General features: G+C 41.8%; 1 protein-coding gene across 4 annotated transcripts in view; it reads left to right on the top strand.

Annotated features, from left to right (window-relative positions):
- Positions 1-19013, top strand: part of COL22A1 (collagen type XXII alpha 1 chain) — a 229422-nt gene that overhangs the window by 197021 nt on the left and 13388 nt on the right. For all 4 annotated transcript variants that reach the window (XM_065054479.1, XM_065054478.1, XM_065054481.1 and 1 more), the window contains exons 44-56: positions 3007-3051; positions 3445-3492; positions 5439-5552; positions 5743-5796; positions 7952-8005; positions 8820-8873; positions 10439-10492; positions 12158-12211; positions 12944-12997; positions 13665-13718; positions 14322-14366; positions 16501-16554; positions 17579-17632. In XM_065054479.1, coding sequence (XP_064910551.1) covers positions 3007-3051; positions 3445-3492; positions 5439-5552; positions 5743-5796; positions 7952-8005; positions 8820-8873; positions 10439-10492; positions 12158-12211; positions 12944-12997; positions 13665-13718; positions 14322-14366; positions 16501-16554; positions 17579-17632 — 738 coding nt within the window. The remainder of the gene's footprint in view (positions 1-3006; positions 3052-3444; positions 3493-5438; positions 5553-5742; positions 5797-7951; positions 8006-8819; positions 8874-10438; positions 10493-12157; positions 12212-12943; positions 12998-13664; positions 13719-14321; positions 14367-16500; positions 16555-17578; positions 17633-19013) is intronic.

Genomic DNA, 19013 nt, shown 5'->3' with positions numbered 1-19013 from the left:
GTCTCTGCCCAGCTGGAACGATGTGGCTGCTGCTTTCCCATTTGCAGGTTCACAGAATCACAGTGTCAGGAATTGGAAAGGACCTTGAAAGATCATTCAGTCCAATCCCCCCACTGGAGCAGGAACAGCCAGATGAGGTTACACAGGAAGGTGTCCGGGTAGATTTGAATGTCTGCAGAGAAGGAGACTCCACAACCTCCCTGGGCAGCCTGGTCCAGGCTCTGTCACCCTCACTGAGAAGATTCTTCTCAAATTTAAATGGAACCTCCTGTGTTCCAGTTTATACCCAACCAGTAACAAATGTTCAGCCAGTAACAAAGCTGCATGTGAATCCCATAGGTACAGACATGGACAACAAAGACACAAAGGATGCTGATATGGCTGATCACACAGATTGTCACAGACAAAGTGCTGCCTTCAACAGAACCTGCATACAGGACTCACATATAAAATAAGCACAGAGAACTACATCCCTTCTCTTCAGCTGGCAGAGACAGGACGTCACTGGTATTAGCACACACACACACTAGCTTCACTAGCACATTCATATTTGCAGATTCTTTGAGTGTTAACACAACCCCTCTGTACTGGCACATCTTCTCAGATCCCAGACCCCCTTACATGGCTCATGGGTCCCCTACTTGCTTTCTAGTCCAGCCTGATGTTCATTGCAAACATGCAACACTCATATGCTTGTCTCTTGCACACTCCATGCTTTCCATGGGCGTACCAGCATGGACCTCCTCACCCACCTGATACCCTGGCCTGGACCCAAGTTCCCCTACTTGCCAGTTGGTCCAGGTTGCAGTTTTCTGACCAAAACACACTCCTACACACACATCCCAGGACTGCAGAAGATACAGACACTTGCTCCCATCCCAGGTGGAACCAGGCGCATGGGTTGTGACCTATGTTCCTACACCAGCCACCATCATGGAGCCCCTCACTCCCCTTGCTCATGCTGGACCCCAAAATAGGTGTTTTGGGAAACACACACCATTCCCACTCCAGTGGCTGGAGGTTAAAGACCCCAACACTCACTCCATTAGTTGACAGCAGAGGCTGGGGAGCCTACACCTCCTCTCTGACTCCAGCAGTTTTCACTCACATGCACATCCGGGTCTCACCAGTAGCTGGCACCTGGTCCTTGCAGTTCACATACACATTATGCAGAGAGATAGTTAAGAAAAGGTTTAGTAAGAAGATACAAAATGATAGGACAAACCATGGTGATCAAGTTCAGGGTTCAGCCAGCCAAGTGCAGCGACCCGCCCTGTTTTACACAACCAGGCCCTTTTATACAACTTTCTGTCTGCCCCCCTGTTCCTCTCTGCTCCCCCTTCCCCTGCATGGCCCCTTGTGCATCTCCAAATCTCTATAAATTCCCACACCCCTCCCAGTTCAGACTCCCCCTGGTTTACAGTCTTATCACTCACAGTGTCAAGGTTGATCTTCCTGGAAGTGCCGCCTGTGTTTTTTTGATAGACCATCAATTAGTGTGAGTGGTGAGGTTTGTTTATTGATAAGTCTATGTCTTGATGTATTTTATTTCTGGATTTCCTCCTTTTCCCTTAGTTTCCAAATTGAAAAGGTTCCAGATAACCTTGCTGGAATAAACCTTCTCACACTTCCACATGCCTTCATCAATTAGTGTGACTGTCCAGGTTTGGTTCCCATTACTGCCTCCCTTATTTGTTGTTCAGGTTTGTGTTCCTATATGTTCTTATTTATGGCTTCCTCCTTATTTTCTCTTGTTGCATTTAAAACATCCTTGACCGGATACCCCTAAAGGAGCAGAAACTCTCTGGCCAAATGCCCTTACACCACACATTCTTTGGGAAGCATCCATTCTCTTCTGTCTGCTGGGAGATAAAATGTTTCTGTCCAACATACCTACTTAGTTCCCTTAGATTAGAAAACAATCTGAACGAGACATTCTCTGTTCCTACTCTTAGCACTGAGGACACCTATTTAATAAGCTCTTTCTCTATTTTGATTATGATAATTTTAATTAACATAAACATTGAATTAATCACTTTTTAATTCTATTAATTATTTATTATAACCAAGTTCCAATATTACATGAAAGTTAATCTTCCCCTGCATTTATTTTTATAATTACAAAAACTTTGTGAATGTGGATTACTGCTTAGGATCTGAAAAGCAGAGTTTTCTGTTCTGGGCTTGATTTTCCCATTCAGTTAGAAGGACAGTTCCAATGAGCTTTTGTGTTTGTTTTAGGGTGAATACACCCCAAACCAGAGTACACTTATTAAACCTCCCATTGGCTTTTCTTTTTTTTTTTTTTTTTTTTTTTTTCCCTAGGACTTATGTTTAAGCTTATATTTAAGGTTTCTGACCAATGTTTGCAGCTTGACCCTTATTGTCAGTCTTTTCTAACTCCAGGCTTCTATAGTCCAGCAGTCTTTATTTTGGACCCTGCTCCAGTTGTCTGTTCTCTGATAATGCAACATGTTGAAGTGCCATCATCCTACATTTGGTTTGTTCCTTTCAGCTCAGACAAGCATTCTTCAAATGCCACTCTCTTTTTTTAGTCTTGTACTCATTGCTGTTTCAGGTGCAAGGGACCTGTTTGTAAGGCTTACGCAAAGCAAGGTCTTAATATTGCATGTTATGTCTTTAGGGATTTGAATGTCCATCCTTCACACTATTGGAGTTCATTGTGTTTCCTGTGACCAGGAGACAAGCTAAAGCAATTTCCATCTTTGCATGACTCAAATGAATTTAACAAGGTCATACAGTAGATAAGTGAGATTTAGGAGGGGTTGAGAGGGAGTCATTAAGAGAAGACCAAAAAATGACAGGGATAACTTTTAAAGTTGCAGGTATTTAAAGGAGTTTACTGTTTGTTACATGCAAGGAACAGTGGTGCTCGGTGACAGAAAGCAAAATGTGTGCTAGTCCAGAGCAGTCAGCAGAGCGTTGAAGAAACAAGGGGGTTGTTGTATGATAATTTCACAGTTTTTTCTTTGTCTTGTTCTGCAGGGTCTGCCTGGAAATCCAGGGGAAAGAGGACCTCCTGGAAAACCAGTATGTAACTTCACTTCTTTGTTACATCTTCATTTTAACTCAGTTTCCACATGTACAATTCACCTCAGAACTTAAGTGAATTTCCACTGCTGCTCTTCCTAGCCCCTACTAAGGGGTTATGATAGAAATATGAATATAACAATATGAAAATAACTGTATATCCTGCATGTAAATAAAAGCCAAAATTTTGAAGGCACTGCCCTCAGCAAGACCTCACCTCAGGTGTGATGAATTGCATTGATAATGTAGGACAGGACATATATGTGTTTGGCCTAGTGAGCCCTAGGCAGGGCAAGGGAAATCAATAAGAATTCATAAGCCTGTTCAGGAGAATTTCATATACATTGATGCCTTTTAAAATTACCTGCAACACTGAATTTTCTCATTCCACAGGGTTCCCCACCCCTGCTGTCTCCAGAGGACATCAATCTTTTAGTAAAGGTAATAAACCTTTGATCATGGAGGGAGTTTATCTGTATATTTGATTCAGACCTGACTAACTTTCTGAGATGGGAAAGTATCTGAGCTACAAGTGCAACAGGTGCCTTTAAGCACTCTGTCAGAATTTGAAATTTGCAGGTTTCCTAATTGCACTGATACTGGGACACTAGACCACATGCTGGAGATCAAAATCCAATGCCTTTTGACCATCCACAGCAGTGAAATGACCTGCAAAAGTCTTTGTACTATGATGTGTGTTATGAAAGCTCTGAGACTTTTTCAGCTCTTTCTGAGGCATGTATTCCCAAGGAGAAATAAACATTGTCCAGCTGTAACACCTAAACTAGAAAATGGAAAGCATTTAAATAAAATATCTGATATTTTACCTGTACCTTCAACAGTGACTGGAGTAGGTTTGAACTGTGGCTGCAAAGTCAATTTCCATAGTGTTTCTAAAAGGATGTACACCTGTTTCAAAAGTGATGATCTGTCTGTCTGCTTTTACTTTCCATGTAGTAAGTTGTCTGGGAAATAAGTCAGTATATAATAGGTGTTGACTGCAAAATCTTTACAGATTTACATGGGCTGAGTTGGGATATTTTTTCAGAAGTCTTGGGACATAGCAAGAAATCCTTTCTTATCGATTAAAAGAAACTAAAAAATTAGTTTTTATTATGAACCTCATTAACAAAAAGACCCTTTCAAGACTGCTACTGTGAAATGCCTTCATTGAAGTGCTGTTTTTCTTACGGAGCCAAGTATTTTTCTGGATATTTTACTGCATGGTATCGCTTGTGATTTCTGATCAGAGCAACAGCAAGAGACTGATTCTTGAGTACAGGATGTCATTTTGATGTTCCTTTGTTTCCTTCCTTTGATTATGTTATGGCTAAACACACACATATGCCTTACATTTTCTTTATGTTTGGCATTTTTTCACTCCACACTTGGTACAGATCTATATAAAGCAGGACCTTTAAATCCCAAGTGAAATTAAGGCTTTGTTGTTCTTGGTGTTTCTCAAGCACTAGATACATATATAAGCATATAGATAGATAAGATAGATAGATAGATAGATAGATAAACAAACATGTAGGAACTGAGACTAAGAAAGACAATTTACCCCACAATTTTGCAATGGATCATTGGCAGAGTTGGCTATTGGAGCAAGGTCTTCTAACTCTCAGCCTAAAGATTTGTCTGTTGTGCTACGCTGACTCTTACAGACAGGATTAAGTCCCCTTTTGCTGAAGGGACTTTATCTTTGAAATGGAAATGTCATGACCATGGTATTTCATTTCCTGAGGATAGTAGAAATGTAAAGACTACTGAGATGATTCTTTAAAGAGTTTTGGAAAGAGGGTGATGGTCATTCTCCAAGACAGAATTTGTTCAGGACACTGTGACATTCACTTGGTCTTCACAAACTCCATTGGATGTTCTCCTTGGCCATGCTAGCTGATGAATAGAGTTTCCCTTGGAGAACACCCTTTCTGACATTGTGCTGCACCCAAGTTTTCTCTAGCGATCTGCTCTTTGAGCAGTAACCCAGCTCTTTCAGACCAGTGTATAAACCGGTATTATTGTAGCTTCAAAACAAGGTTGTTCTTTGTGGTCCTGCTTTGCATGTCTCTGAGCTCCACAGTAGGAAGAGCTTTCCCTTTGTTTCTTGATCATGGATGATCAGTTGGGACCTGTCCAACTAGAATTGATAGAAAATACCCCATAGCGGCATGTGCGAGCTCAGCTGCTGACCCTCACTCTGCTCTACACTGCTGTCACTTCAGTTCTGTAAGGCAAACTAACCCAGATCCTCCCCAACATGGTCAAACTGCAAAGTCCTATGCATTATACTGGCACCACACTGTGGCTTTTGTAGTGGGTCTCTGCAAAGTCTGCTAGGCACCTTCAGTCTATTGCTAATTTTTCTCCATGTTCTCTCCTAGGACGTGTGCACTGAGTGCCCTCCTGGCCCACCAGGATTGCCAGGCATCCCAGGTTTCAAAGGTGATAAAGGTATCCGAGGACCACCAGGTAGAGACGGCCAGGATGGGAAAATGGTAAGAGAGCTGGGAAAGTGACCGTGCCTTGGATGTGGTATAACCTTATTTTTCTTATAATATTTTTAGACGGTTGATTTTGTTGTTTGTTTTGTTTTGTTTTGTTTTTCTATCAACAACCTGCTGAATCTGTTTTAGATGTCTGTGGAGTCCACAGACTAAAATTGTGGTTACCTCTTCTGCATTGCAGGGAGATGCTGGTCCCAGGGGTCCTGCAGGCCCACCCGGGGTGGATGGCCCCAAGGTTGGTTGGTTTTCTTCAGTTGTCTAATGAAAAATTGTTTGTGACTACTTAGTACACAGTCTAAAGCAGGAACTTGGTGTTATCCATCTCTGTGTAAAGCGGTAGTTGGGTGGGCTCTGTACTGGCAATGCACCGGCATGCCACATGGGCACAGGACTGCATAGCTCCCCCCATGAACACCGTTTCACTTAAATAGTGCCTTCTACTGTCCCTTTGTTCACACCCAGACACACACACACAAGTGGAGGGCCTGATTCTTGATACTGAATTTCATTACATTGGTGTTTTGAGACAGACGAGGACTTGACAGTAAGTTTCAGTTCAAATCGGGTAAGGAAGAAATTAAAGCCTCGGTGGTAGACACCCTGCATGTTTCTCTTCTCTTTAGATCCTGTATGCTTGCATCACATAAATTAAGGGTGACACAGTGGGCTGCTGGACTCATATATAGAGTCCATATATAGATCATATATATGATCGGCCATGGTTTTATCCACAGACTCTGAGTGTTTCCTGAAACATGCTATAGGAAGAACTCTTTGTTTCAGCTGTATGCTTCTGCCTAATGGACATATGCAAATATAAAACTTCCAATATCTGAAGAATTCCAATAATGTCGCATTTCAAGCATTTCCCATGGAGAGGTCTGTCACCCTTCTGCTCACAATGCCAGTGCCTGGTCATGATCAAAACCTTTTCAAACTGCCTAATGTGAAATAAACCAAAACATATCAATGGAGGGACCACAGTTTCCTCCAGACTTCCTTGCTTTACTGATCTACTGTCTAAACAGACTCTGCTATTTTAACATCTTTCTATTTGCACTTATTAGGCTGCAGGACAAGCTAATAGAGATTCATGAATTAATTTTATATCTTGCAATTAAAAGTGTGGTAGGGAGAGCATCAGAGTCTCAAAAGTAAATACAGGGTTGATCAAAATGAGAGTCTGTTCCAGCGTAAAATTTGCAAAAGAATTAGTAACCCGTAAAGACAATAACTGGCAGAAAAGCCAAGAAGTCTGAGACATATCATGTCTGCTGCTATTTTGTATGCCAGTAGAAAGCAGAGATTTGGGATGAAAAACTGAATGTTTAGGTGAAATAACAGGACCAATTTTAAACTGTAAATGTGGATAAAATAAAATCAAGAGTTTGATAAATAGTCTAACTTGCATTCAGTAAAAAAGCAGATTCACAGAATTCACAAATGTTAAAAGAAAAAATTGTAAGACCCCTAGGAAGGTGTAAACACAGTCTTTTTGACTCCTTTCTAAATACGTTAGAAGGTCCTTGCAATGAAAGACCCAAAGAGTTCTGCACTTTTGAAGATGTGGTACATTGTCCTTACCAACACTATCCGGACTAGTATTAGGTTTCTTTTTGAAATGGAGCAGTAGAACTGCAGATCTTTGCACATGAGCAGCTTCATGCCTTCTGGCTATAAGAATTAGGCATCTTTAAATTAATTGATAGCAGCCCTCCCTTCCCCACTTATTTCTGAGCTCTCAAGGAGTAAACTAGAGTATTATTTCCACAGCCACCAATTAATTAGAGTTCTATGCATTGTTCATAATTTGTTCTCCATCACCTCAGTGTTTTCCATTGTGTGAGGCTCGCCTTACTTTAGGTCTTGATAACATAGATATTTACATTTGAGTTAGATGCCTCTGTTCTCTTCTCACTAGGACAGAAAGAGAGATAGAGAAAGGAGAGGGCATTTTCTGGATATGAATTTTCTGACTGCACCTTAGAAATGCCATTTTTATTGCTCCTGTCCCTGAAGGAACAGAAGATTACTAGCTCATACTGTGGGTGCCTTTGTTGGGTCAGATGATTCCTTACCAAGATCTGACTTAGTGGAGTTCCTAACAACCTGTCTGCTTTCTAAGGATGTGTAAATCTTCTTCATCTCCATGAGACCACAACATAAAAAAGCACTATGCTGGGTCTGCTCAAAAGCCATTCTTCACATATATTCCTGGCTCCAACATTGGTTATGAAAGTTTAGGGAAGAATTTAAGAGGAGGGCAAGCAGGACTCGGTCCTAATTTGAGGTTTATGCTCAAATGTCCAAGTGCTTTATGAAAAAGGTCAAAAAGCTGATAGGATACTGAATCTAAGTGACTTTCAATGGCTTTTATTTTTTATTATCAGGGTGCTAAAGGAGATCGTGGTATGACTGGGGATGCAGGAGAAAAAGGTGAACAGGTAAAAACAGAGTGTGCTTTCCAAGAGTGCCATCGCTGTGATTGTTCCTTCATCAACAACTCCTATGATGTCTGTCCCTTCTTAGAGGCAGAGGAGAAACATGGGAGCTCTTTATCACTGCTAAACCTCAACTGGGCTATTCTGAAGAGTGAAACTGTAGCAGTCCTCCACAGGCTTCCATCTCCAATAAAAATGTTCCTGTATGATCTGTTTCCTCACCTCTAGATTGGATGCATTCAGTTCTCTACATCACCTAACCTTTAGTTATTTCCCCAGATAATGCCAAGAGTTGTTCTGGGAGGTCAGGTGTCTCTGGATTGAAAGAGCCAGGATTTCAATTTGTCCTGGAAGATGAATGAAAGCATGGCCTCTTTTAGCAAGGACTGAGATGCCACAAGAAAGAGGAGAATGGTCTAAATTAGAGCAAAGTTTCATAGTTAATTTTGCCAAGGGCTGAGTCAGTAGTTTAAGGTGCAAATCAGCATCTCTTCAATGAGATTTGTAGGGTATTTTAAACCGGTTTGGTTTCTGGCCTGATCTCCTGCCTTGTATAATTCCACAATATCTGTTTTCATCTTCCATTGGGATAGACTGAAGTACACATTAGAAAAAGAACACTTAAATTTAACTATGTTTATTCCTGAAGTGCATGCTTTGAAAACCAAGGTTTTGCTTTAAAAAGCCATTGTTCTTTCTTTCCTTATAAGCAGCTCTCTGTCTCATTTGGTGTTACTTTGTAATTTTCTGTCACCAGTTAACTTGTATACAACTAGACACATGAATAATGCATAAAGTCCCTCTTTTCTTTCTGCAGGGCCACCCTGGAATGCCCGGCTTCTCTGGGGCTCCTGGAAACCCTGGCCCACCTGTAAGTTCCTCTTTTGCAAAGATAGTCCTGTATTTTCCTTACTAATAAAGGCTGTTGCAAGCTACCTGTGGAAGAAAGGACCATTCCAATCTGTCTGTGCATTGCATTTACATTTTCCAGTGGGTTCCTAATGGCCCCCTGAGTGTCACAGAGTTCCCCAGTCATGATAATTGCTATTTAATACAGCGGCCACTTTTCACTGATTGCTTCAACTCACTCTGTGTATTGACGCTAAGCTTCAGCCGCTCACTTTATACAAGACAATGATGATGAAACTCTTCCACAGAGACTACTTTATAACATGGATATAGGTGTTTTCTTGTCACGTGGAATAAATGGTCAGTTTAGAACCAGCAGATCTAAGAATATTTTAGTTCTCAACTTTACACAGTGGTATGAGCTTGGATTTTCTCCAGTTTTCAAGATCTTCTGGGTTACTTTTGAATTAAGAGGCCTTTTACATGTGTCCCTATCCATCACAGTCCTTCTCATTCCTAGCTTTCTTCTTTCCATGGATGCAATAATGCTTCTTTGTTTTTAAAAGGGGGTGACAGTGCAGAAGCAGGGATGAAATAACTTGGCTTTTCTGCTTGTGATATCACTGCTTACACCCTCCAAGAATTTTTCTGACTGAAGGACTTTTCTTTCCAAATCACCTTTCTTTGTCCACAGTCATCACTACTCATATTGCTGCTTATGGTGCAATTCGATTCTGCCATGCTGAGGGTGCACAGTTTTTGTCTCTTCTGAGGATCAGCACAGTCTCTTCAAAGCTGAATTTACTGAATTGTACTGACTAAATGACAGGAAGTACCAGAAAAGAGGATTAGATTAATATTCTGTTTTCAGATGGTAGCAGTGCCTAAAGCATGCTGAACGCTTTGCCACTGGGACAACACGTGGGCCTGCTTTGTGGGTCATTTGTTGCTCCTGTGAGCATTATTTTAGGAGAAGCTAATAACACAGACACATTTACTGTGTCAGTATTAACCTCATACTGCCACAGCCACAGGGTTATTCCAGTAGGATTAAAACTCCTAAAATTGTCCTGTGAGACCCTCTGAATAGATTCCCAGTCAAAGGAAATGTGCAAATTGAAACTGAGCCTGTGAAAGGAAAGTAAAATAGAATGTTCTCATATATATATATATATATATATATACATATATATAATTTTTTTTTTTTCAAATATTGCTGACTTTTTCCTCTGTCTGCATTGACTTGTGGCTCCAGGAGTTTGCCTGCCAAAGAGTGTGCTTCAAACTGCTCCCATAATTTCTGTTCTTCAGAGTTATTTTTGTCACAAGATTGGCTTTCTTTCCTATTTGCCCCCTATTTTCAGAAGGAAGGACCAGGACAAAACACAAATATCTGACTATTTCTGGCTTTGGAGGCTGATTGAATGAAGAGCTTGGCACTGCTTTTCTGTGATGAATGATGATGGAATGAATGCTGAACTGAGTGACTGAAGAAAACTTCAGTGTTGCCAGCTGTGGTAAGGAGTATGTTGACAAATGTACAAAATGTGTTAATCACTCACATTGTTTCTGCTTTATTTTGTTTAGGGACCAGATGGGCCACCAGGACCAATTGGACCAGCAGGAAACCCAGGAGAGATAGTAAGCTCTAAGCTGTGTGTTTCACCACCAGCTTCAACTATATTTAGATCTGTGAAAAAAAAGCTGAGCTGGAACCCATGTAGCGCCCTTTGAAACCTCTCCAAAATATTCAGCCTGAATCAGCTCTACACCTGCAAGAAGGACCTCCACAAATAACCACAGATTAAACTGTTCTTGCAGGTTTTTTTACTCACCAAATGAAACTCTGAATTAGCCAGAGCATAAGCCGGTTCATGGGACCTCTAAGGAGGTTTTTGTACCTCTTACCTGTCTGTCCTTGCTGTTAACATCTCTTAGCGTCCAGAACAGGCTAACTGAATCTGTTAGGATGCTTCATGACCCAGGCTAACACTTGAACTGTGTGTGTGGTTTGTCAAAATGGAACCAGCAACCTTTTGAAGGCTGTCACAGCACAGACTGCTCAGATGCCATGGCCTGAGACCATTCCCTTGCACCACTGAAAATACTATTAATAGTACAGATGTAACCTTCGAGAAGTCCATGAAGAACTTTGCTACTGCTGTTTCATTTGAAGGGTGTTCAGATGCTAATTTATGGTAACGCATCAGAAAACCCTGGAGAGACAGGTAATCTGATTGATGCTAACTTCAGGTTGAAAAGGAAAAAAATGAACCTTCCCTGGGTAATGCATGCTGTTGAGCTGAAACAGTTTAAGACTGTATAATTCTATGCTTAATTTCTAGAGCAGTGTTTCCTAATGAGCAAAGTGCCTCTTGCAGATCCATTTCAACCTGAGCTTCACCATAAGTGAACAGTGTTGGTCTTTCTGATGACTGTTAAAAAATCAGTGAGGACTCTCAGCAGAGAGGCCAGAGACTGCATGGATAGACTGGCTGAAATTCCCTTTCAGATGGGTGATCAAGGTACTGTGGAAGACCTGGGATGATAATGTCCCATCCTGAAGAGTAAGGGGATTCCTTGGGACTGTCATAGAGTCAAAGAATCATAGAATCATTTCAGTTGGAAGAGACCCTCAGGATCATCAAGTCCAACCAAACCTAAGCTAGCTCTAGCACTAAACCATGTCCCTAAGAACCTCATCTAACCACCTTTTAAACACCTCCAGGGATACTGACTCCACCACTTCCCTGGGCAGCCTGTTCCAATGCCTGACAACTCTTTCTGTGATGAATTTTTTCCTAATAACCAATGTAAACCTCCCCTGGCACAACTTGAAGCCATTTCCTCTTGTCCTATCACTTGCTAGTTAAGAGAAGAGACCAACCCACTCCATGCTCCAGCGTCCTTTCAGGTAGCTGTAGACAGCGAGGTCTTCCCTGAAAGAAGTGCCTTGTCAGCAAGGCTCTTCCCATAACTACTAATTTTATAGGTGTAAAATACAAATCATCTTCTTTGTGAGACACCTCATGCATGAAGTTAAGGAGGACTAAATATTAAATATAATTAAGCTTCAGAAAAAGAAATTACTAGTGATTTCAGTGGTTTTGCCATCTGTAACAACTTATAACTGATACTGGACACTTCTTGTGAAAAGAAAACCCTCCAGTTTAAACTATAAGTAATTGAAGGAAACCTTGTACCTTGTGTGACACAGGCTATGACACCAGCTTCTCACAGCTATCTCTTGTCATACTCTACATTTGATAAATTTTCATCACCACAGTGTTTCTGCTTTCTTTCCAGGGTAAAGATGGCCCACCAGGTCCACAGGGCCCACCAGGGTTGCCTGGTCTTCCAGTGAGTGCAATTCAGCTCCTTGTAATTCAATACATTAAACTGTTCATAAACACATAGATGTGTAAAAGAGGTGACATTTTTGAGGTGCTTTGAAAGCTACACATCATCTGTAATTGTATCCACCATGTTGATGCCCTGTCTGTGGTACAGGACAGTGTGAATGCTGTATTTGATCACTTGAAAGCTAAGTGTTAATTACCAACGTGGATCAGATCTGTTGCTTATCTGACTCTCATTGTGCAGAGCACAAAAATCAAGTAGCTCTAGTGTAAGGGCACAAAAATTCATAGACTAGAATACTGTTTTTATCTGAATCCACAGCCAAAATAATTCCTTTGCATTGACCCAAGTTGAGGTGCATCTTGGACATAGGCTCTTCTCTTCTGGAAAATGTATTAGTACAAAATTTTAGGTTTTCTTAGTCTGTCATAGAGACAGGACTAGAGCTATTTCTAGTATAAAATAGCCTAGCTGAATGAAGATAATAATATTGTAATGATTTAAAACAGCTGTTTTTAGAATCTTGTTTTAAGATTAGTTGGAGCGCTCACCTTGCTGAAACTTAGACTTGACATAGTGGACAGGGAGACAGTTTATGGTGTTATAGTGGTGTAGCAAGGAAAGGTTTATGGCTGAGCTGTAGAAATAGGGTAGTTTTTTGGAGGGTTAGACCAACTTAAGTATGATATGATGGACTCCATTCTTATACTCTATTTTGCATTTCATTTACAGGGAATTGCTGGGAATGACGGCAAAGATGGCAAGCCAGGATCTCTTGGGGAGCCGGTAGTGTAATTTAAAACTGTTTTGCTAAGGCAATCAGAGCCTGCATCCACATTTTGGTTTTGGAGCTGCCTATCTATGGACTCATTAGTGGGGGAAGAGAGCATGTTTACACATCTTTTTTTAACATCAGAAGAACTATATCATCTTGAGCAATTAAGTCACACACTAGCAATCTTGAAAAGAAACTTGGTTCTTTAACTTTTACAGCTACCATAAATTCACTAAAACTTAGTGATTCCACTTTTACAGCAACAGTAAATACTGCAGAGAAAGGTTGTCTTGTAACATTAAACCCAGTCAACCATTTTTTAGGTGGAAGATTATGAGGCACAAAAAGTTTAGAGGAGTTGTCTTTAAAGAAGCCTTTTCTGGATTGCTCTGTGACAGTTCTGTTGTCCACAATTAGAGGTTAAAACACTGTAAAGGTGCACTAATCCAAAGGTATAACCTGCCTTTGAAACTCAAAGAGTGCATTCATGATGGAACAGGCACGGGTATATATGGGAATGGGTGTCACTACTGTCCTCCTTGCATGCTCAGACTAGAGAAACTCTGGATAACCACAGTTCTTAGTGTTGTTACATCTAAGGGAGAAGAGTGGTAAGTTTCATCAGCAAAGAGGTGGACCTGAAGCTTTAACTAAAATTAAGATGATTGTTTCCCACAGGGAAAGCCTGGAGAACCAGGGCTCCCAGGCCAGGAGGGTGCCAGAGGCTTACCGGTAGGTACTGCTGTGAAGGGTTCAATCAAGTCACTCTTCTGTACTATAGTTGGGAAGCTTTTTTGGGCAGATGAGGTTTTTTATTGATGCAAACATATAACCAAAGGGCTGGCGTGGATGAGAATAGTCATGGAATTGTGCCCAAATAAATAAATAAATAATCATCAAAAATCAAACACAGGTATTTCCAAATCCCTCACACTTGGACAAGTGTAGGTCCCTTGCCTAAAAGATAAGGCACAAAACCTCATGACACCACTTTTACCAGAAGGCATAGTCACAGCTGCAGACCTTGTGTTCTCCTAGGTGTCCTCTGAAAGTACAGGGACAATGAAACGTAGTGTTAAACAGTCTAATGGTTGGTCACACCAGGAATACACACACTACTGTCTTGGTCTTGCAGACAAAGGAGCCATGGAAAGTTCTTTCTGTGAGGTAGCCCTTCCTAATCAGTTCCTGGAGCGTGGCAGCTCCATGCTGACCCATCCCCAGTATTCTAAAGGAAAATTGGGAAGGTTATTAAGTAAACATTCACACTAGAGTTTTCTTGGTGTTTCATGCATCATGGTAATGGATAGTTACTGATTTCATCCTCTTTTGTAGGGTTTCAAAGGACAGAGAGGAGATACAGGTCCCCCAGGCCCCCGGGTAAGTAACATGTACCTCATACATGTTCCTTTGGAGAAATATTGTGTGAATTGAAATTTCTGAGCCAATAAGTAAAACTGATGGCAGGTATGTGTTCAACATGGCTGTTTTCCACTACAATTCCATGGGCCACACCCATGCATGAAATCACAGCAGCTGTCTTCCTTCCCTCTGCTGAAGTTTTGATTCCAGTAGGTGAGGCAGCTGGTAGAGATGAGTCCCCTGATGCTCCCTCTGAGACAGCCCTTGGTGTGGAAGTTTCAAGGATGTCTCCATACCACATCCCTCTGGTACAAATGCTGACATACAAGCCGAGTAAACTGACTGCATTTGTTGGACAAGTATCAACTCTCCTCCAAATATGTGGATGTGGTCTACCTTGACTTCAGTAAAGCCTTTGACACAGTCTCCCACAGCATCCTCACAGCTAAGTTGAGGAAGTGTGGTCTAGACAATAGACTAGTGAGGTGGGTTGCAAACTGGCTTAAGGAGAGAAGCCAGAGAGTGGTAGTCAATGGTGCGGAGTCTAGTTGGAGGCCAGTATCTAGTGGAGTGCCTCAGGGGTCAGTGCTGGGGCCAACATTATTCAATATATTCATTAACGATTTAGACGAGGGAATAGAGTGTACTATCAGCAAGTTTGCTGATGATACTAAGCTGGGAGGTGTGGCTGACACACCAGAAGGCTGTGCTGCCATCCAGCGGGACCTGGACAGGCTGGAGAGTTGGGCGGGGAATAACCTGATGAAATTTAACAAGGGAAAGTGTAGAGTCCTGCATCTGGGCAGGAACAACCCCAGGTTCCAGTATAGGTTGGGAAATTACATATTAGAGAGCAGTGTAGGGGAAAGGGACCTGGGGGTCCTGGTGGACAACAGGATGACCATGAGCCAGCACTGTGACCTTGTGGCCAGGAAAGCCAATGGCATCCTGGGGTGTATTAGAAGGGGAGTGGCTAGTAGATCGAGAGAGGTTCTCCTTCCCCTCTACTCCACCCTGGTGAGACCACATCTGGAATATTGTGTCCAGTTCTGGGCCCCTCAGTTCAAGAAGGACAGGGAACTGCTGGAGAGGGTCCAGCGTAGGGCAACCAAGATGATTAAGGGAGTGGAGCACCTCCCTTATGAAGAAAGGCTGAGGGAGCTGGGTCTCTTTAGTTTGGAGAAGAGGAGACTAAGGGGGGACCTCATTAATGTTTATAAATATATAAAGGGTGAGTGCCATGAGGATGGAGCCAGGCTCTTCTCGGTGGCCAACAATGATAGGACAAGGGGTAATGGGATCAAGCTGGAACACAAGAGGTTCTGCTTAAATTTGAGAAAAAACTTCTTCTCAGTGAGGGTAACAGAGCACTGGAACAGGCTGCCCAGGGAGGTTGTGGAGTCTCCTTCTCTGGAGACATTCAAAACCCGCCTGGACATGTTCCTGTGCGACCTCACTTAGGTGTTCCTGCTCCAGCAGGGGGATTGGACTAGATGATCTTTTGAGGTCCCTTCCAATCCCTGACATACTGTGATACTGTGATACTGTGAAATATGCTTAAGAAGCGCAAAATAAGTTAGGGAAAAAAACTTACGGAAATGAGAATAGAAATGTCTCTAACCCTTTGACTTAGTTGCCTGTGGATCATAAAACCCAAAACTCAAGTCCTGCATGAAAAGCTGGTCTCCTCTCTGTTCTGAGCAATACCGTCAAAAATATCCACAGTGTAGGAAGTGCAATACAAAACTCAGTGTCCTTCTGCCTAATTCTCATTTTTTACAGGAAAATAAAACATTCTGCTTGCAGGAGCTTAGCTGAAAAAATGCAGTGCTGGGGTTCCTCATCTCTTTCCCATTACATTAGTTTCTGTACCATGAATAGGTTGGTGTTTTTCAGTGACTGCACTATCAGTGGCAAATACTGCTGGAAAGCAGTGAATTGCCTTGTGTATCACTTATAGAAGAAGCTTCTGAATTGTTTTCATAGCCTGCATGTCACATGTGATGAACGAGGCTCTTGTGGGATTTTAAAAAGTTTTCACTCAGCCCAGTGCAATACTGTAGAATGCTCATGTGACTTACAGTGGTGTTACTGGTCTGTCTTTGACCTTGGTCTTGTATCTATTTCCTTTTTTTTTTTTTCTGAATTGCAGGGGGAACCAGGTGTGACAGGTCCTGCTGGTCGTGAGGGGCCACCAGGGAAGGATGTAAGTGCAACATTTTGTGCAAAAACTAATGTCCTTCTCCCTGACAAATGAAGATTTTAATATACAGCGACCCTGACACAAAACAGCTGCAGAAACTGCAATGAAAGGTGAATTACTGCAGGAAATGATTTGTGCAAAGATCATTAGGGTAGGAAAGAATTTGAGAGCCTTTGTCACTGCTCAGCTACTGACACTTAAACATCAGATATATCTTTGGAAGAGCAGAGGAAGCTGCATTGTTTGAATCCCAGGCTGTGCTGCTTACCCATGGACCTGCTGCTTTCTGCCACCCCTTTCCGAGCAGCGCTTCTTTCCACTGGTCCCACTGGGGCAGGTTCTGTCACGCTTCTGCGAAAACTGTACCTTACTGCATGCATAGCTCCACCAAAATCTGTGAAATACCTATGGAATAAGAAGACACTGCTCAAAGGAAAGTGAAATGGTACAAACAGATCCTCTGACATTATTAGTGTCAAATGCAGTCACAGAACAAAATCCTGGGAGACAGCAGCTGACGTGGGATCCTGCAGCAGCTACTGAGCAAGATACCAAGCGGCTGATGTGTTGTTGTCATGGGACTTGGGGAAGTGGCTTCTCATTTGCAACCCCTTGTATCACTGGAAAACAGTTGTGCTGTAAGTGGTACTCTGCAAAGTAAAATGGAAGACAGACCTAGGGGAACCCCTCAGAGAAGAGAGAAGCATGTCGTAAGCCTCCCTCAAGAGAGTACAAAGATGTCAGTTCTTGAGAAACACTGGAAAATTTCTGTCCCTGATAAATCCAGCTCTCAGATAACCTGATAATAATGATTTCTGCTTGTAATCAGGCTGCATTTAGTAATAGATGTTTAAAATTCAAAAGGCTGGCCTTCCTCATACATAACTGAAAGGGGGTAGTGACACTTTAATGCTGTTTCTCTCTAATACGTGAACAGCGTAACTTAGTAGGAATGCTTTTAAATGCCTGTTTACTTGCCTTTGTGTCAGATCTTTCCCTCTAACCAGGATACTTTTCTTCATTTCAGGGTGATACTGGCCCCATAGGACCACAAGGCCCTCGAGGACTCAGAGGGCTGCCGGTGAGTTTTCTCTCATGATAAACGATTTCTGGAGGTACATTGTATATAGTGGGAATGTCCTGCAGTCCAGAATTCTGGTTTGGAAGAAGAGTCTTAAGATTCAGATGATGTTGATTAAAACACTTTGCCTACCTTGAGAACAACAAATCAGAATGATATTGCTAGAAACTTATGAAAACTTATAATAGTGCAATGGAGTGATGGTTGCTGACTTGCTGGGAGGGATAGTTTAATGGATTCTATCAGGACTACAGTGTCAGAGGGCTCATATTCCAGTCCTGCCTCTGGCATCTCACTCCCTTCTCACACAGCCTCAGTTTTCAAAGGCAGACAGTAATTGTGGCTGCCCAGTTTGAGATATGTGGGGTCCAGTTGTGATACTTTTCATTTTTGTCATGCTGTCTTTATTGTTTTCTGAAAAAAAAAAAAACCCCACATAATTTTAGGAAAAATGTTGTTTAATTGAACACTTACAGAGAAATGGTGATTTAGTTGGCATCTTATAAATTGTCATCTGGGATGGCTGAGAAATTACTTTTCAATGAGTTTTTCAATTCTTTCTTGAAAATCAACCCTTTCAAATTTGAATGCAGGTCTCTGTTGCTGAGCCTAGGCATGTCTTTAATATGTTGCCATGAGTGATTTCTTTCCCTTCTCAGAAGACTTGTTAGTGAAATAGTTTCTACAACCTGTCCCATAATCAGGGCAAAATACTTATTCAGCCAGCAATGCCAGGAGCTGGAGCAGCAGGTCCCTCTGGGGTGGGAGGTTAGGGGTTTAAATTAGACTGCAGGAACATATGGAGAGCTCCTGTGTCTACCTTGTAATTTACCTCATTATTCCTGTACTGCTGGCATCAATCACCAACATGTCATGCCCCTGCACAGCACTAGCAATGAAGGAAAATATTTGAGGAGACAGAAATTATCATAACTCCAGGCCATATTCTTCTTGGAGGAGAGAAACTTGAGGCTTTGTATGTTGGAGGGCGAAGTATCAGTTTCTCTTGTTCTTCCTCTGCTTTGTTTACTTGCTAATAAGGAACATGAGGTATGATTTTGAATATTTGCAATAAAAGGGATGGTCTTTATGGTCAACTTTGATGCAGGGAAAAAACATCTCTGCATGGTGAATTGGGAGGAGAGGGAAGCAGGTTGTAGAATTTCATATCACTAAACTTTAGTCACCAAAAAACAGGAATCCAGAGATGATTAAAAAATACATATCTGGCCTCTGACCCCTGATTCAGATGACAACCCTACAAAGAGGATGGCAGGGCAGTAATTTGCAGGACCTACCTCAGCTGCTGGAGAGAAGTAGTTTTCTAAAACAGGAAGATGTGAGGATCTGGGGATATCTGTCAGCTAGTGCAGAGCATTTT

The sequence above is a fragment of the Columba livia genome, chromosome 2, assembly GCF_036013475.1.
Source record: "Columba livia isolate bColLiv1 breed racing homer chromosome 2, bColLiv1.pat.W.v2, whole genome shotgun sequence".
In the NCBI taxonomy this organism is placed as follows: domain Eukaryota; kingdom Metazoa; phylum Chordata; class Aves; order Columbiformes; family Columbidae; genus Columba; species Columba livia.
The sequence above is the reverse complement of the archived record's forward strand: the minus strand, read 5'-3'. Positions and strand labels throughout refer to the sequence as shown.